This window comes from Physeter macrocephalus, chromosome 10 (assembly GCF_002837175.3).
Source record: "Physeter macrocephalus isolate SW-GA chromosome 10, ASM283717v5, whole genome shotgun sequence".
Classification (NCBI taxonomy): domain Eukaryota; kingdom Metazoa; phylum Chordata; class Mammalia; order Artiodactyla; family Physeteridae; genus Physeter; species Physeter macrocephalus.
In genome coordinates this window covers 43,449,802-43,467,720 of record NC_041223.1, presented here as the reverse complement: position 1 = coordinate 43,467,720, position 17,919 = coordinate 43,449,802, and the positions used below count along the sequence as shown (strand labels likewise).

General features: G+C 39.5%; 1 protein-coding gene across 2 annotated transcripts in view; it reads right to left on the bottom strand.

The window, feature by feature from the left end:
- Positions 1-1,029: 1,029 nt before the first annotated feature.
- The window catches only part of LOC114486961 (neuroepithelial cell-transforming gene 1 protein-like), a 31,643-nt gene continuing 14,753 nt past the window's right edge, over positions 1,030-17,919 (bottom strand). The window contains exons 3-4 of one of the 2 annotated variants that reach the window (XM_028494501.2): positions 7,506-7,739; positions 1,030-1,475 (exon numbers count right to left, since the gene is read on the bottom strand). In XM_028494501.2, the coding sequence (XP_028350302.1) occupies positions 7,693-7,739 (47 nt within the window). In that variant the 3' untranslated portion in view covers positions 1,030-1,475; positions 7,506-7,692. The remainder of the gene's footprint in view (positions 1,476-7,505; positions 7,740-17,919) is intronic. The other variant, XM_028494498.2, reaches the window with a different exon arrangement.

Genomic DNA, 17,919 nt, shown 5'->3' with positions numbered 1-17,919 from the left:
GCCCCCACTGCACTGGCCATAACTAACTGCAACGGAGCCTGAGAAGTATGTTCGCCCCAGATAGTTACAGGCTCGCTTGGCACTTCTAATACAATGAGTGGATAACAGGAGGAGTGAACTTGCGGTGAGTGCTGGGAAATCTCTGCTGAATGAATGGATGCGTTACACTTGGACTCAGGCCAACAAAGTTTAAATCATGCGCAGCAATTCAATAGCTCTCGTATATTTAAGTGAATCATTTAACCTCTCGAAAGTGGTGTTTCCTCATCTGCAAAACAGAAGGAACCTTAGCAACATCGATCTTACTGATATGAGAACAAAGGGAAAAGAAACAAGAGCACTGGGGTTATTAGGCCAACTTTCCGTTGATTTCATCGGCATCTTCAGTGTAGGTGTACACAGTGGAGAGCGTCCACAAGGCACTCTACCTCTGGGAACAAATGACAAATGAAGCAGATTTCAAATGCAGAATGAGGATTTTACGCTACAAGGGGAAACAGAACCACTTAAACACGGCCATCAGAAATTAGACGTGAAGGAAGGATCTGGGGGGAAATGAGCTATTGAAGAGGACGATAGAGCTTCTTTGTCTAGATAACCTTAAAAGAAGGTGTGATTCTTATTTCCTGGTGGAGGGGGGTTGGAAAATGTTTTAGAACTAAAAAAATGTTTTAGAGGACTGTACCAGGTGTCACCAAAAATAAGGCACAGTTGAGCATTTTTTCATAGAAAACTTAAGATTCCTCATTCTACTATAATATACAGAGAAGGAAATAGATATTATAAGCCGGAAAGCTGGTGACATTTGTAGACCATGCAAAACATTCATCTGCAATAATGAACCTATTGCATCAGTAGTACAGGAAAAGTACTTGAACAGAGCTGAAAGTTTGTGTTTGCTGCCTGCTCATTGCTTGCTATCTTTAGCATGGCTTTCCAAAAAACAGAAATCAGAAGGCAGTAAATAAATGACTGACTTGAAAGTAGAATTTGAAGGAAATAGAAGTACAGAAATGTGTAGTTGCACATTCAATCACTTGTTTATTCATTAAACAAATATGTCCCAGGCACTTGGAATACATCCGTGAACGAAACACACAAAGAACTTATATTCCAGTTGGTGAGAAATACAGTAAGCAATAAATGTAATAAGTAAATTATATATGTTAGAAAATAGTAAGTGCTATGAAAACAAAACAGTGGTAGACAGGAAGACTTGGGGGCAGAGGTGTGGGCAGTTTGTGATTTTGAATAGGCTGGTCAGGTGGACCTTATGAGAAGACAATATTTGAGCAAAGAACACTGCGGTTGGGGGGTTGGATCCAGAATGTCTGGAGCAAGTGTGTTCCAGGCAGACGGACCAGTAAGCAAGGACTTGAGATGAGGAAGGGCCTGCGTCACACCCGGCGGGCTAGTGGGAGGAGGGTCACTGGATGTGACATTCTTGGCATTCTCCCGGTGGTCACCCTCCTTCCCTGGGGAAGAATGAGAACACGGTGGGAAAAGGAGCTAGCAGTTTTCCCCTGGAAACATAAAGAATGACGAATATGATTTTTTTCCCTTAACAATCAAGATTATTAAACTATGCAAATAGGAATCGCTTTTTTTTTAACATCTTTATTGGAGGATATTTGCTTTACAATGGTGTGTTCGTTTCTGCTTTACAACAAAGTGAATCAGTTATACATATACATATGTTCCCACATCTCTTCCCTCTTGTGTCTCCCTCCCTCCCACCCTCCCTATCCCACCCCTCTAGGTGGTCACAGACCACCGAGCTGATCTCCCTGATCCCTGCGGCTGCTTCCCACTAGCTATCCACCAGGAATAGCTTTAATTTTAGACTAGAATAATTATGCATCACATATCTTTAAAAATCCCATCTTAGAGTACATTGTATAACAGGAACTAGGTCATTCTTAGGTTCATAATATTCTTCCTTGCTTAGCCAATGTATTTCTCTGAGAGGTAACATAACGTTATAAAAGCAGCCTAGATTTGGGGGTCAGATTGAATTGAGTTCTAATCTTGACCCCTCCACCTACTAGCTGTGTATGTTACTTAACAGCCTTAGGCTTCAATTCCTGGCTGTAGGAGAGGAGCAGTGATATTAGATGAATGAGACAGCGTATGGAGGATAAATAGTATAGTATCTGTCTCACAGACTGCGCCTAAAAAGGTTAGTTTCTCCGTAAAGCAGGAGACTCAGTGGCGATGTGGAACGCCTGCTTTCTGCTATACATGAGAAAAAAAAAGTTCTTCTCCCTGAAACACCGGCTCTTCTTTATGAAACGCAGTTTGTCAAAGTGGAAAGAGAAAAATGTGCTTTCCATTCAAACACCTTAGCTTCATTCTGGGGCTTCCTCTGATAGCATGGTGACCTCAAGCACCATACTTCTAATGAAGAACTGTCTGTGAGAATTCAGTACAATGATGAGAAGAATCGTCTTATGAAAGAAACTATTCTTGTGATGCCTTCAGCCCTAGCTCAAAGTCCTGTGGTTTCCAGTAGATCAAATAAAGCCTGGGGTAAAAATAAAACCTCTATGGAGATTTGTTCGTAGAAGCCAACTTGCTAGAAGGCAGCATTTCTCAATGATTTCACAGTCTGGTATTTTCACTGATGATATTTCAGTTATATGCTGTCAATTGCAAATTTTTCTAACACCATAGTATTGGCTCAAAGCTCTTTCTAATTAAGAAAGATGCTGTGAAGAATCATGATAAGGGGATTTCAAATGCTTTGATTAAAGTGACATTCACAGCACTGACATTTAAATGACAAATTTGGTTCCTCTTCCATTCTATAAGTTCATCCATACTTTTGTATCGTACATGGAAGGAGATTTGGAGAATTTCAGGAGCAAAGCCACCACCATCAGCAGCAGTCTCTTTATAAAACAAAATCTTTCCTGTTCAAAGAAAAAAATCCTGCTGCTATACAGACAGCTTTATTTTCAAAAGATATGAACATATTATTGGATTAAACTACTTCATAACATTCTTTGATATTCTTCAGCATTTCCCCACAGTAATTTATACCTTTGTCTAATGTAGGATAGCACAGAGAAGTGGATTTTGGAGTTTAAAATTTCTTTGTTTTATTCCCAGATCCACTGGTTGTTTGATCTTGGGCAAAAGAGCCTCAGTTTTCTCAAATGTAATATAGGGATAGCTCGTAGGATTGTTCTGCAGCTTTACCATGAAACTTTTTTAGAAAACATCTAATATTGGGGTTGATGAGTACTAAGCAGTCAATAAGTGATAACTATTATTTTCATGAACAGTCATCATAGTACTTTTGTTCCTGTTTTTGAAACCTGGGTCAAATGACATACATTCTGGAGAGAGATATTTATAGCTAGGGGAAAAATGAAGCAAAAGATAATAAAATAGCATTTTTTAAAACTACCTACCATTTTTGCACGGTTACTATGTGCCAGGCAATAGACTGAGACATTTCTATAACTTATCCCATTCAATACTCAAAATAACATTTTTTCTTTTTTAAAATTCACATACCATAAACTCACCATTTTAAATTGTACAGTTCAGTTGTTTTTTTGTATACTCACAAAGTTATGCAACCATTATTTAATTCCAGAATTGTATCACCACAAAAAGAAACTCCACACCCATTAGCAGTCCTTTCCCATCCCTCTCTCCCCAGTCCCTGGTAACCACTAATCTACTTTCTGTCTCTATGGATTTGCCTACAAAAGGAATCATACAATATGTGGCCTTTTGTGCCTGGCTTCTCTGTTTTTGCATAATGTTTTCAAGGTTCATCCATGTCATTAGCATGTGTCAGTACTCCATTCATTTCTATGGCTGAATAATATTCCATTGTATGGATGCACCACATTGCGTTTATCCATTCATCAGTTGATGGCACAATAACATTTTACTGTTGAGGATACTGAGACTTAGAAAGTTTAAAGAAACTTGCCAGAGATTGTATAATTAATAAGTGCCAGGGCAAGGATTTGAACTCGGGCTTCTTTCTTTAAATCCAGAATTCATATTTTTTAAAAAATTTATTTATTTATTTATATTTTGGCTGTGTTGGGTCTTTGTTTCTGTGCGAGGGCTTTCTCTAGTTGTGGCAAGCGGGGGTCACTCTTCATCGCGGTGTGTGGGCCTCTCACTATCGCGGCCTCTCTTGTTGAGGAGCACAGGCTCCAGACGCGCAGGCTCAGTAGTTGTGGCTCACGGGCCTAGCCGCTCCGCGGCATGTGGGATCTTCCCAGACCAGGGCTTGAACCCGTGTCCCCTGCATCAGTAGGCAGATTCTCAACCACTGCGCCACCAGGGAATCCCCCCAGAATTCATATTATTAATCATTTTACTTTACTGTATCCAAATGTAAAAATAAGTTAGTATATAATGAGAAATAAAAGAAGTATGCATCCACTTCTTTTGCTTATTTTTTTGTTTTTTCTGTCCTTCTTAAAGGTATACAGGTATTCTTAATATAAATATTATTTTGAGTCTAATCTCTTATTGATGGTGTGTATTGTAAATATTTTCTTCCAGTTTCTAACTTGTCCTTTCACTGTCTTGAATGTGTCCTTCGATAAATGAAACTTCTCAACTTCAGTATGGTCAAATATATCAATATTCATATAGCTGTAATTTCTATGTCTTGCTTAGAAAGCCTTCCCCTACACCAAGGTCTAAAACATAATCACTTATATATTCTAACAACAGCACAAAGTTTCCTTTTTTATATTTAAGTCCTTAATAAATCTGAAGTTGATTTTGTATATGAAATGTGGAAAGGTTCTAATTTCACCTTTTCCCAAACATCATTTCATCCATGCATTTCATAGAAGAGGAAACATGCATGGCAAATAAATACTTGAAATGATATTCAGTGGTATTAGTGACAGAGGAAACGCAAATTGAGAACAAGTTGTGATAGCATATTATATTCTTTCAAATAACAAAAAATGTTTAAAGTTTGACAATACCAAGTATTTTGGAGAACGTGATTCCACAGGATCTCTTATACATAGCTGAAGGGAATGAAAAGTGTTAAAACCATTTGGAAAACAGTTTCGTATTATAAAGGTGAACACAGACACCCCCTGTGAACAGCAGTTCTAAGAGGAGAGATACTTAACACCATCGTTCATAATCACAAAACTTATAAACAACCCAAGAGCTCATGTCAGGAGATCAATGAATAAACATTGGTATGTTCACATCAAAGAGTTCAGCAGCCAAAATGAATTACAGTCACTCAATATTATGAGTGAATCTTAGCAATATGACATTAGGCGAAAAAAGTTAAGTCCTAGAAGATAACATACAATGTGATACTCATTTTGGTAAAGTTAAAAATAATTCTAATGAAAAAGAGAACAAGGGAAAAATGAACACTGATGCAGAATGGAGGTTACCTTATGTTGCGGGGGGGCACAGGGGAGTGGTGGAGAAGGACCAATAAACATGCAGGTTATCATCTTAGTTCTAGGTTTCTTTTGTTTTGTTTTGTTTACTGAGTGGTATATTCATGAGTGACATTATTTTCTCCCAATTTTTTTCAGATGTAATTGACATACCATTGTATAAGTTTAAGGTGTACAATGGAATGATTTGTTATATGTATATGTTGCAAAATGATCACCACTGTAAGTCTAGTTAACATCCATCACATTGCACAGTTACAATTTTTTCCTTGTGATGAGAACTTTTAAGATCTTCTCTCTTAGCAACTTTCGAATATACAACACAGTATTGTTAACTACAGTCACCATGCTGTACATTACTTCCCCAGGACTTATTCCTCTTATAACTAGAAGTTTGTATCTCTTGACCACCTTCACCCATTTCCCCCACCCCTACACCCTGCCCCTGGCAACCACCAATTGTTTCCTGGTCACTATAAATTTGTTTTTTTTTAAATTCCATATGTAAATGAAATTATACAGTTTTTGTCATTCTCTGTATGACTTATTTCACTTAGCATAATGCCCTCAAGGTCCTCCATGTTGTTGCAAATGGCAGGATGCTCTTCTTTCTCATGGCTGAGTAATATTTCATTATATATATAGTGGCACATTTAATTATACATATTATGGAATATATATATATGACATATTTTCTTTATCCATTCATCCATTGATGGATGTTTAGGTTGCTTCCATGTCTTGGCTATTGTAAATAATGCTGCAGTGAATATGAAGGTGCAGATATCTTTTGAAGTCAGTGTTTTCATTTTCTTAAGATAAATTCCCAGAAGTGGACTTGCTGGATCATGAGGTAGTTCTCTTTTTACTTTTCTGAGGAACCACCATGTTTTTTTCCATAATGGCTGCACTGATTTACATTCCCACCAACACTGCACAGGGTTGCCTTTACTCTACATCCTCACTAACATTTGTTATCTCTTGTCTTTTGGATAATAGCCATTCTAACAGATGTGAGATGGCATCTCATTGTGGTTTTAATTTGTATTTCTCTGATTATTAGTGATGATAAGTACATTTTCATATGCCTGTTGGCCATTTGAATGTCTTCTTTGGAAAAATGTCTATTTAGAAATTTGCCCGTATTTAAATTGGGTTTTTTGCTCTTGAGTTGTATGACATCTTTGTATAGTTTGGATATTAACCCCTTATCAGATATATGATTTACAAATGTTTTCTTCCATTCAGTTAGGTTGCCTTTTCCTTTTGTTGATCATTTCTCTTGCTGTGCAGAAGCTTTTTAATGTGATGATTATTAAATGTCAATTGCTGATGACATTATTAAAGGAAACCAACCAGCAAAGAAGTGAATAAAAGAGACCCTTCATGGAGCAATGTTAAGAGTGTCATAAACCAAAAATGTGATTAATCCAATTCCGAGGAGCTATGGTCCAATACAAAAGAAAAAAAAAAAAGAAAAATAGCTAATAAATCCCCATTTTAAAAAGAAGTCCAGTAGCAAGTCGATGAATTTTTATAATAAAGGAGAGGATGCAAGTGACATGAGAAAGTGTCAGCTTTAGCTTGTTTTGTTTGTGGAGACACTGTTCTCACTGCCTCATATAGCACTTGGCAGCTATTCGAGCAAGGATTCGGAGAACAGGTGGTGAAAGCAAAAGTGCCCAGGACATGGGCCCCCCTGAACACCCCAGCAGGAGAATGGTCCGCAGGAACAGGATACTTATCATGGGCACCCAGGTCAGAGGTTGGACCATTGGACTATTCAGAGACATCCATCTATTCCCAGCTCCTGCACACACCAATTGTTTAACTAGGAGCATTTTTTCAAATGATCAAAATCCTATCACAGTCCTTCTCTGGGCTGGTAAGGTGTGAAGCACTGTACAGAACAGAAATGCTTCTGAGCTGGCCTCAACCTGAGAAAGCTTGAGAGTGACCTCCAGAAGGGTCTGTGGTCACTTCAGTTTACTACCAGGCCAGCTATTTTATGTTTAGTATTCTCTTGCTCTTCTCGGTAGTTTTACCACAGGTACACGTATCCCTGAACAAAAAAAGATTTTAATTGCTTACCTTTAAACTAGAATTGTTTGTTGTCTCTCTCCCTCTGACAGATATAAGTTCTCAGAGGGCAGAGATTTTTGTCTGTTTTGTTTACTTCTGTATTTCTGGTGCCTGACACACAGCAGGTGTCACAAATATTTGTTACATCTATGAATGAACTGATACAGGCGAGTGGAAGTGGTTCCTGATGTCACCCTCATCCCTCACTGAGGCCCACCTGTAGATCTATATGGACTTCAGCATCTGTGGAGAAAGGACTACATTAGGTCACAAGAGCCTAGCCCTTTTTGCTGCCAGTAGGCAAGGATTCACTCTATTAACTCATGAAAAATTCTTGCTGCATCATATGTATGCACTTCTGTTTCCCATTTATTGCTGTGTCATCAAGCCTATGGCAGGCATGACTAGAGTCAAAGCCCAATCCCATAGTGGTATCATACAGCACCCTTACTATGGTAATTTACAGTGTCTTAGTCCATCCATTCTAAAACCTCTACATATGGCCCCATCTCTGTGTCTTTTCTAAGACAGAGGCAAACCCTAATCTTGTACAAATGGCCTCCGATATGCAGGGTCTCATTGCCGGATTCGCGTGACCTAGAGGTCCAGGGGCCTCTGATAAGAGACTTCCCTAGACTGGTATCCTTAGCAAACCTGAGCAAGAAATGAGAAGGAAGAAGGAAACCAGTCTACTTGACCACTGGTATCTCTACCCTGGGGGAACAGAAAACAAGATTGCAGAGCTGAATTCGGGGATCTATCTTGGGTCACCTCCGAGCACTAATGCCTCTTCCCCAGCTTGACATCTCCCTACTTCCTCTACTCGGCTTAGATTTTCTTCCTTGCCCTTGAATTCATAGAGTATGAAGCTCCACTATCAAATGACAGCCCTGCCCTCTTTCCTCATATGGCCCCACTTCATTCTTTGTTTTGTCCAGCCTGTACTCTTTTGATGCCCAGAAACTTCAAAGGCCAGTTCTGAGCTCATCAGAAAGTAAAACCCCTACCTAAAGTTAGCAAGAGGCATCCTTTCGTCAGCCTCGCAGTGTTTCCAGAACTGACATCTCACAGACTTCAGTGGAATTTTGTTCAACAATACCTCACCCAGAGCCGAGAAATAAAAAATACCCCCTATTCAGATACACTCTTCTGAATGAGGATGCACTGGGATATACAAAGCTGATTTTTGGTCTCAGAAACAGTCATTTTTTTTTCCTTTTTATAGAATTTAAATTTTTTACAGTGAACCATGGGGATTTTTAATATATATCGAGGGAGTTTACAGAGATGAGGGGTATTTATAACATATCATCTTGAATCAAATTCATTTGAACAAGATAATTGTCCCCTTGTGATAAGGGAGCAGCTTATTTATGGGGTTGCCATTGTTACCCATTTCTAAAAGGGCTTCTGCCTTTAAAAAGGACTTTCTAACTCATGAGCCACCTATTTCTTTCCTCCTGTCTTGGGTGAAGTCACTGAGCTATCTTTATAATTTCATCATTATTTTCCAAGCAACACACTGAGCAGCTATAAACGGAACATTAGGGAAATTCAAACCCACGCAACTGGTAGGGAAATTTGATTAAACAATGGTCTACCATCATGGTCAAAAGTGACCACGGTGAAAATTAATTAAAGAGAATTATTTCTGTTGCCTTTGGCATCATTCTGCAGCTTAGAGAATAAATGTTCCAGATAATAACAATGACTCCCAAAGTGAGATGGTGATTTATACATTTTCTTCCTGAAGAAACTACTGGTTATGGACAGGGAGAAGCTCCCTACTTTCGAGTTGGCCTGTGAAAATGATCTGGTGTAACTTGCAATTCATGTAGATGCAACTGGAATGTCAGAGGTGAGAATTCTCTTCCAGGACAGAGTTCTCTTTCACCTGGTGTCAGTTTCCCTGCCCACCCTTCATCCTAACACATGTTAGTCATAAATAACTCGTTTGGCAATAGTCTCTTCTCTGAGTTCTGTCAGTGGTTCTCTGAGTGCTTCCAGCCTGTCTATTTGGGCCACAGCACCCGCAAAGCAAGTTATCTCAGAGCTCGTTCAAAACAAGAAATGAAATCTTCCTGACCTCTTTCTGGCCTCCTCCTTGGAAAAAGAATAGGAGTTGCTTGTTAGCAAGTCTTTGAACTTTTGCGTGATCTTTCCTTGAATTTCGAAGAGGAGTTCTGCAGCAGTGGCTTTGATTTTTGTTTATTTGACATTCTGATATCGAGGTCTTGGTTTTAACTTGTTTTTTTTCCTCTAAGACTGTATTTTATTCATTTAACGTGATGTAGTTTGTGTTTGATCTACTCTCTGTGGAAATAGGTTTTGCGTGGATTTTTAAAGGTTTTTCTAAAAGAAGATAACTAAATGATGAACAAATTTCTCTCCTGCTTCAGTGTAACTAAGCTTACTGGTAGCCAAAGAAAATGAGTTGTTATGAGCTCAGAACACAGCTTTTACTTTGTGTTTTAAAATAGAAAAGAGGGAAAAACACTTTGTTGTATCAAAAACAGAACTTGGAGAAGCAAGTTCTTGATGGGGGCCTTTTGAATCCAGACAGGTAAATTGTAAAATTTCCAGGGTAGGGTGTGACTGGTGAGTGTAGATTTGAAATCGGAAGAGTGAGGCAAAATGAGCGAGCAGATTAAAACCATTATAATATATATATATAATATATATTATATATAAATATACTATATATCTGTTACTGAATCACTTTGCTATACACCTGAAACTAACACAATATTGTAAATCAACTATACTTCAATAAAATAATTTTAAAACCTGTAAGATATAAACTTGCAATTAAATATATCAAAACCAAATGTACTAAATACTCAAACCCCACCACTTCCTACTTACATTACTACATTTGCTAGTATCTGTGGGCTTGAGGTAATTTACATGGATTGTATCTGTGTGGTAGAAATAGCACATGATGGAGCCTTACTGCACATCTCTTCCCAGCTCCATGTGCAGTGATGTGAGATTGGTAGCTTGAAAATAGCTTTGCTGGAGTATTTACACCATGAAATTTGACAAATTGTACAAAGCAGGGTTTTTCACCAGACCTCCAGTTGTTTCAAACATTTACCAGCACTCTACTACCAAACAGCGTAAGAATCTTGCTGTTTCAGAGCGTGAGTAGATCTGAAGGGCCTGTTCTGGAGAGTTCATTGCTCTAAATGTGCTTTGTTTTTTACCATGCAGCATTCTTTCCCTCTTCATCGTTTAGCATTATTCCTTTCTCTGTGGAGTTACCTCTTTCTTATTCCATGCAGTTGGGCCGAAGGGTGGAGACACAAAGACCCCAGCTCTCCCTGTCCTCAGGGGTGACTTGAGTCATAGTACTGCAAGGCACTGGCCACAGTGATTGGTTCAGGCACGAACATGTGAGCCAAACTGGAACAGAGTCCTCCTTGAAATGTAATCGATGGATGCTGGCTGGGATTAAGAGCAGCATATGTAGGCTTGAAGCTACAATTAGCCATCTTTTCCAAGTGTAATGATACATAAGGGGAAGCAGGACCCTCATGACATTATTTGAAATTTGTTTCAAGCCCGATGCCCCTTAGACTTCCCAGTTACCTGAGCCAATATATTCCCTTTCTTGCATGACCAATAGGCATTTTTTTATCTTGAGTAACTCTGATAAAATGCCATATAATATCATACGGAGAACTCTCTTCTTGGGCTACAGGGACAGAAATGCATAGAGGCGATTGCAATTTGATCTATATTGTGACCAGATTTGTAGACCAATAACATATTCTTTACACACAGTCTTATTGTATTTATCAACCAGAATTTTGTGTAAATTTATGAGATTCTATTAAAAATACTAAATACTGTTATTTGCTTGATTCTTTGAAGTTCATGAAAGATAAGGACAGTGCAAAGTCTATCATCACATCCCCAGGACTTATGCCAGCATCACATACAATATAATAAGAAATTACTCAGGAAATACTGGTTGAGAGAAAGCCTGTCTCCTAAAGACGCTGCACTCATCTGTACCATGATGATGATTCAGCAGTTTTATGCAATACCCCACAGCTTTCTTTGTAGAAAGGCATATGGACTACACTGTTTGATGTGAGGCAGAGTAAGCAGATTCTATAAATAAAGAAATTCGAGCTCATCAGTATGCTCTTTGACCTTGAGAGTTGAAGTTGTTTCTGTATAAGCCAGATTTCCCATTTCTGAGTCTCTGTACTCAAGGGAACCGAGCCAGAGAAGAGAAATACTCTACCCTGCTTTATAACAAGCAAAAAAGGTTAAGTCGTTGGCTATTCGCAAATTAGCAAATAGCTAATTCAAATTAAATTCATTATTTTAAACTAAAAGTAATTTAAAGCTATAACTAAGCTTTCAAAATTTAAACATTTTTTTCTGGTATATCTCATACCCACCCACAGCAACATCCAACGAGAATGCTTTTGTCAGAACAGAACTGAGGTTGCCAACGGGGAGGGAAGGATTGGAAGTTTGGGATTAGCATAGGCAAACTATAATATGTAGTATGGATAAATAACAAGGTCCTACTGTACAGCACAGGGAACTATATTCAATATCCTGTGACAAACCATAATGGAAAAGACTATGAAAAAAAAAAATATATATATAGCTAAGTCACTTTGTTGTACAGAAGAAATTAATGCAACATTGTAAATCAACTCTACTTCAATAAAATTTAAATAAATACATAAAAAAGAATGCTCTTGTCAAAACAAGAGCAGTGTCTGCATCCCAGTTAGAATCTTTTGGGGGAACACCTGCCTCCCCTTCTACGTTTCCACAGAGATGAAGGAGCAGTGTTGGAATGAATACTTCTGGATCTTCTCTTTGTCCCTTTACTCATTTTTCCTCATTAGAATAAAAACAGATCTGTCTGAAGAGACAGAGAATAATCTGGCACATATTTACCAAGCTGACCAGGGTGGGGATAAGGCACAGCATTGAAAGGCCAGTAACACATCCGTCTCCCTTTCAGCTGGGCCTCTGTTCTGCCAGACATCAGGTCATTAAACAGCCATGATTCTTTGTGGGGTTGGCTGGAGAAAATGTGCGCTCTGCAGAAACAGCTCTCCCTACAGGTAAGGAACAAGGCCCAGATTGAGAGGAAAGGAGGACATTGTGGCCTCCACTTCAGCCTAAGCTCAACCATCTAACACTGTTTATCAGGGGTTGCCAAGCCAGCAGGGGATCTGCTGATTTGCTCTAGCAGTGAAGCCGTATCAGGAACAGCAACTATAATCTGAGTCACCATCTGATTAAGTTTACAGTAATCCACTATCATTCTCTATGATCCGTCTGCCTTCTTCATCAGCCAAATAGCAAATGCAGATTTGGTAGAAATCACCACCTAAACCTTCCAAATCCTTGATGGTGGCGCAAATCTCTGCAGTACCTCTAAGACTGCAGCGTTACTCCTTGTTTACTAATTAGGTAAGCTTTAACGGCGTCCATTTGCTCCCCCTACTACAACAGCTCTCATTTCACAGACCCAGTCTGGGGCTTCTGCCAGTTGCTGAACACGTCTGTTCTAACAGAGCAATCTAGAATTGAAGGGTGGGTTCAAGAACTTACCGAACACACTGTTACATTAACAAGAGCCAGAAGTTCTTTGATCACCTGACATCATTTAACCCTACTCTGACTGGTGGACCACAGTAGCATTTTGTGTCTCCAGGAGATAGTGTCAATTCAGAGCCAGAGTCACAACATCTGATCAGTCTCCTTTCCCCACTGCACAGTCACCCTTGGAAATACCCACAGGTCCGTTTTGGGAAGGCTATGAGGAATGTTACCATATGAACTTTGCCTGTGTAGCAGGGTTTTCCCTTTAGAGAATTCAGTATTCAAGGATCCCTCCTTTATTTTTTTATTTTTATTTTTTACAGGTTATAAAAAAAGTATATTTTCAGTGCAGTTATGACATTCCTGGTTCTTTAAATTAAAGAAGAAAAGTCCATTGAAACCCCATGTTTCATCACTTTAAAATATTTTTTTAATAGCCAAATAGCAGGTGAATAAATGCAATGAATTTTTGGACGCCAAAGAATGCATGTGGACTACAGCCATAGGAATATTCTTATGTATTTGAGATACAAGTATTAAGGATCCCTCCTTTAAGGCATCCTTCATCCAAGGGGCTCTATATTTGTCAAGAGGCTCAAGGCTGGTTGAGAGAATGTGACTCTATTCTGGTGATTCAAGTCAGACCTCTGTTCGTCAGACTTAGGGCTTTTCTATTTATACAAATCGAATAAGACTTTAGTGGGAGGTACACCTACTTTCATTCTGAGGACACCACAATCAATCACCAATGCCAAAGATTTCTGCGTGTCAGACTATTCTTATGACGACTTCAGCTCAGCTGTTCACCATGGTAACCATGGCCACACTGTCTCTGGCAATTAAGTACATTCAAAGGGCAGATTTTGAATCCTGTCCTCTCAACCACTGTAAAGAGGACCATCTGCCGTGGACCTTGGCCCCATCCAGGTGTGCTTACTGCTTGAGGACAGAAAGCAGAGGAGCACCCCCCCCATGCCTGGATTCAGAAGAGGAGAGGAGAAACCCCCTGCCCCTGAACAGAGGAGTGAAAAAAGACAAATGGATGGAGACTGAACCTGGCTTCAGGGGCCCAGTTACTCACCCACCAGCTGACTTGGCTCAAACTCAATAGATGTCAATTCCGAGCCGCACTGCCACTCCTCCCTTGGGGAAGGGCAGAATAAGAAGATGGAGAGAGGCAACATTTCCAATCCTAGCACTTACCCTGGCAAGAAAAGGGGACAGATGCCCTCCTATGCAGAAACAAGACTCCTAATAAGAGTCTGGATGAAAGCAGAGGATTTGGATTAGCTGAAATGAAAGGCTTCAAGTGCTTGACATGGGGGAAAACAGTAGTCAGGAACACAAAGGCAGGAGAGGATGGAAAATCCAGGAGAGTTCTGGTCCTGACAAGTGACTTCCACTCTACTAAAGCTCCTGTCCCAGGAGGGAACTAGGTGTCAATCAGGAACCAAAGCCTGACTTGTGATACAAAATGTACAAACGTGGAGGTCATTAGGAAAGGGAAGTTTCAAATGACACATGGATACATAGGGTGAGAACTTACAGTATTTAGGGCAAAAGAAATAATTCCAAAGCCATCCCCAGTCCATAAGCAGAGATTTCCTAAAGTGTCTCCAACCTTTATTAGCTGAAAAATAGACAGCTATTCCCCAATCATCCCAACTCCCTAGAAATGTGAACATTTAGGCAAGTTTGCCCTGAAGTTGCAGTTGTGCAAAAATATGTCATTTATGGAATGATAAGCCTTGGATAATTCTTGGTTAATGTTCATGTGGTTATTAAAACTCAATTAAGACTTTAACTTTCATTTGCATTTCATTTTTATACTTTCCAGAAAGAAAAAAAATCACAGAAAATACATCTCCGGGACCAAACCACAAATTGCAGTTCAGTTCAAGAAGCTGGAAGAATAGGATCCCTGCCTTCCAAGAGACGCAAAAACCAACAGGTGCTTCGTTTTGAAAAGGAGGCTAAGAATAAAGCAGGCACGGCAAATAGTTCTGGGCAGGAAAGAAACCAGTCAAACTCTTGCCAAAAGTTATTGCATTAAGTGCTAAATCCTACTTAAAGGTGGCAACCACAATTTAGTCTTTTCGAATCTCTCCCTTTATAAATAGAGTCTCCTGCTATTTTCTAAGAAGCAGAAGAACTTCTGTCTGCAAGATGATTGATTTTTTTTTTTTTTTGACAAGAGCCAGAATTTAAAACTGGCATCAAAACCCAGCCAACTTGAGGCTAGGGAGAAGAAAGTAACACTGGTTATTTTATCTAAAGATGAGCCATTCAAATATTTGGTACATCAATGCCACGCTTGCCTGAGAAAAAATTAAGCAAGTCTGGTTGCATAAATACCTCCTATTCATGACTTTTCACCTGTCTCTGTGAGTGCAAGATTGGGTGATGGTATTGGAAATTATCTGGAACAGTCACCAGAGGCTGCTTCCCCCAAGAGTAGCCCAGTTAAGTGGCATGTCTATGGTGTTCTTTTTCATAGTGACAAATGGACCTGAGGCTGATGAAATTACATGGGGCTCCACATGACGGGCCATGGTCAGGTAGAGACTCACCAGGAGGATGTGGGAAAGTTCTTTTTTGAGGGGAGAAATTTAAAGGTGGAGATGGTAGGGGCAGGGGAGGTGGGATGTTGTGTTTTTAAAACATTCAGGAGATCAAAATAGGTATGCAGGTTTGGGAGATTCTTCAGGAAAAGCAGGAATGATGACACCTATTTCATTGTGGAATGCTTTAAAATGACTAATGAAATGAAAGTTAACTATCTTCCCTTCGACATATTTTCAAAGACTTCAGTAATGAAAAGTTTCTTCTTTGTCAATTTCCTATGCTTAAATGAAAATTTATAATGTTATTAGCATGGGAATTGTGTGATCTAAGCCACCAAGCCTTAAAAACAGGTAAGAAGGGACTTCCCTGGTGGCGCAGTGGCTAAGAATCCAGGGGACACGGGTTCGAGCCCTGGTCAGGGAAGATCCCACATGCCGTGGAGCAACTAAGCCCATGTGCTGAGCCTTTGTGACACAACTACTGAAGCCCGTGCGCCTAGAGCCTGTGCTCCGCAAAAGAGGAGCCACTGCAATGAGAAGCCTGCGCACCGCAACAAAGAGCAGCCCCTGCTCTCTGCAAATGGAGAAAGCCTACACGCAGCAATGAAGACCCTACGTAGCCAAAAATAAATAAATAAATTTATTTAAAAAAAAAAAACAGGTAAGAATGACATTCAGTTTTAAGGCTGAACTTTGAACAGGTTCTCAGTCTTCCTAAAATATAAGCTAATGAGCAGACATCCTGATATGCTGATCATTTCTCTGTGAAGAATGTTATAGCCTAGTGAGAATACACACCAGTTGTTTAAACTAAAGCATTTTAAAAGAAAAATTGATTATTAAGGGAAAAGGAGTTGAGGTTTTGGGTGGGAATCCAGAAAGAAATATCTACAACTGAAACAAAAGGGGAGAAATAAAACACATTCTGGAAAAAAACTTATATCCATAGTACCTAGAATTTTCCATGAAGCCACTGTCTTTGTTTTCTATTTCTCCATAGTTATGTAGCTCCATATGCCCTAATTATGCATCATATAGCTTATTTAATGTTCTATTCTAATACCTTTTTTTTCATTTCTTCCTTTAGCAGAGACCAGTGGGAAAAATATTTTAAAAAATAAAATATTTGCATTTACACAAATGATACAATTTGTGCTTTCACTTTCCTCATCAAGATCATAAAAACAGCTTGTGGGTGATAAACTTCAGTAGTCTTTGTTCCTTATATAGCCCAAGAGTCTAGAACAGTTCCTGGCACATAGTAAATGCTTGTCTTAACCTGGAGTCCCAAGAAAGCAGAGCCTGAGACAAAGGCTTTAAATTCAACCACTTTGCTGACGGAAGAAATCCCAGAAGAGCAAAAGTGAGGGCAAGGGGTTCTGAGAGCAAATGTTTCATTTGATCTTTTAAGACCATCCTTTGCTAAGTGTAGAAACTGCATCTCAAAACAATCCTCTGGGAGAGGAAGAGAGAAGAAGGCATCCCTTGGCCCCCATCTCCCACTGGTCTCCCTTATGTTTCTGAGTTGTGCGTGTATGGGAACCCCCAGAGTTCCATACCTCGTGGTCAACAGAAAAGCTGTGAGCAGGCCGTGTGGGCTAGTTGCACCAGGGGGAAGTTGGTAAGAGCTCGCGCAGAGGAAGAGAGGATAGGAAGTGGTACGTAAGAGGAGTCTAACATAGTACTCAATAAGTATTTGCTGAAAGGATAGAATTTTATTATAATAGTCTGAGTTATTGATTGAAGAGGTGTAAAATGTCCCCAGTAATTCATTATCATAATCATCAGTAGTTTAGTGAAGAAGAGACACAGGTTCTGTTTTAAAAGATCTTGTTTCATGGAAGAATTTTAATATTTGCTGATTTTTAAAATATTTTTCCAACTATCAGCACAGTCTAACTATAGCTGATTAACTGGGGGACCTGCAGCCATGTGACAAAAAGTTACAGATAATGCAGCTGCCCCTCGACTGGATTAAAGAAAAATTGTTCCTAAAAGCATGGAGCAAATCACATATTTCCACGAGCATCATCAACAAGTACCCGCTAAGTTAGCTTAAGTGATTTTTCAAATTTGCCACTGTCCCCTGAAGACTTCACACAGACTCATCCTTCCCCATCACATCATCCTTTTCTGACTACGACTCATCCTTCAAAGCTAAACTGAGAAATCAGTTACCAAAAAGCCTTCACATTCCCTCTCTCTCCCCCTTCCCCCTTCCCTGCCTTTTCCCCTGTCTCCTTCCCTCCCACCCTTTGTCCCTCCCATTACTTTGT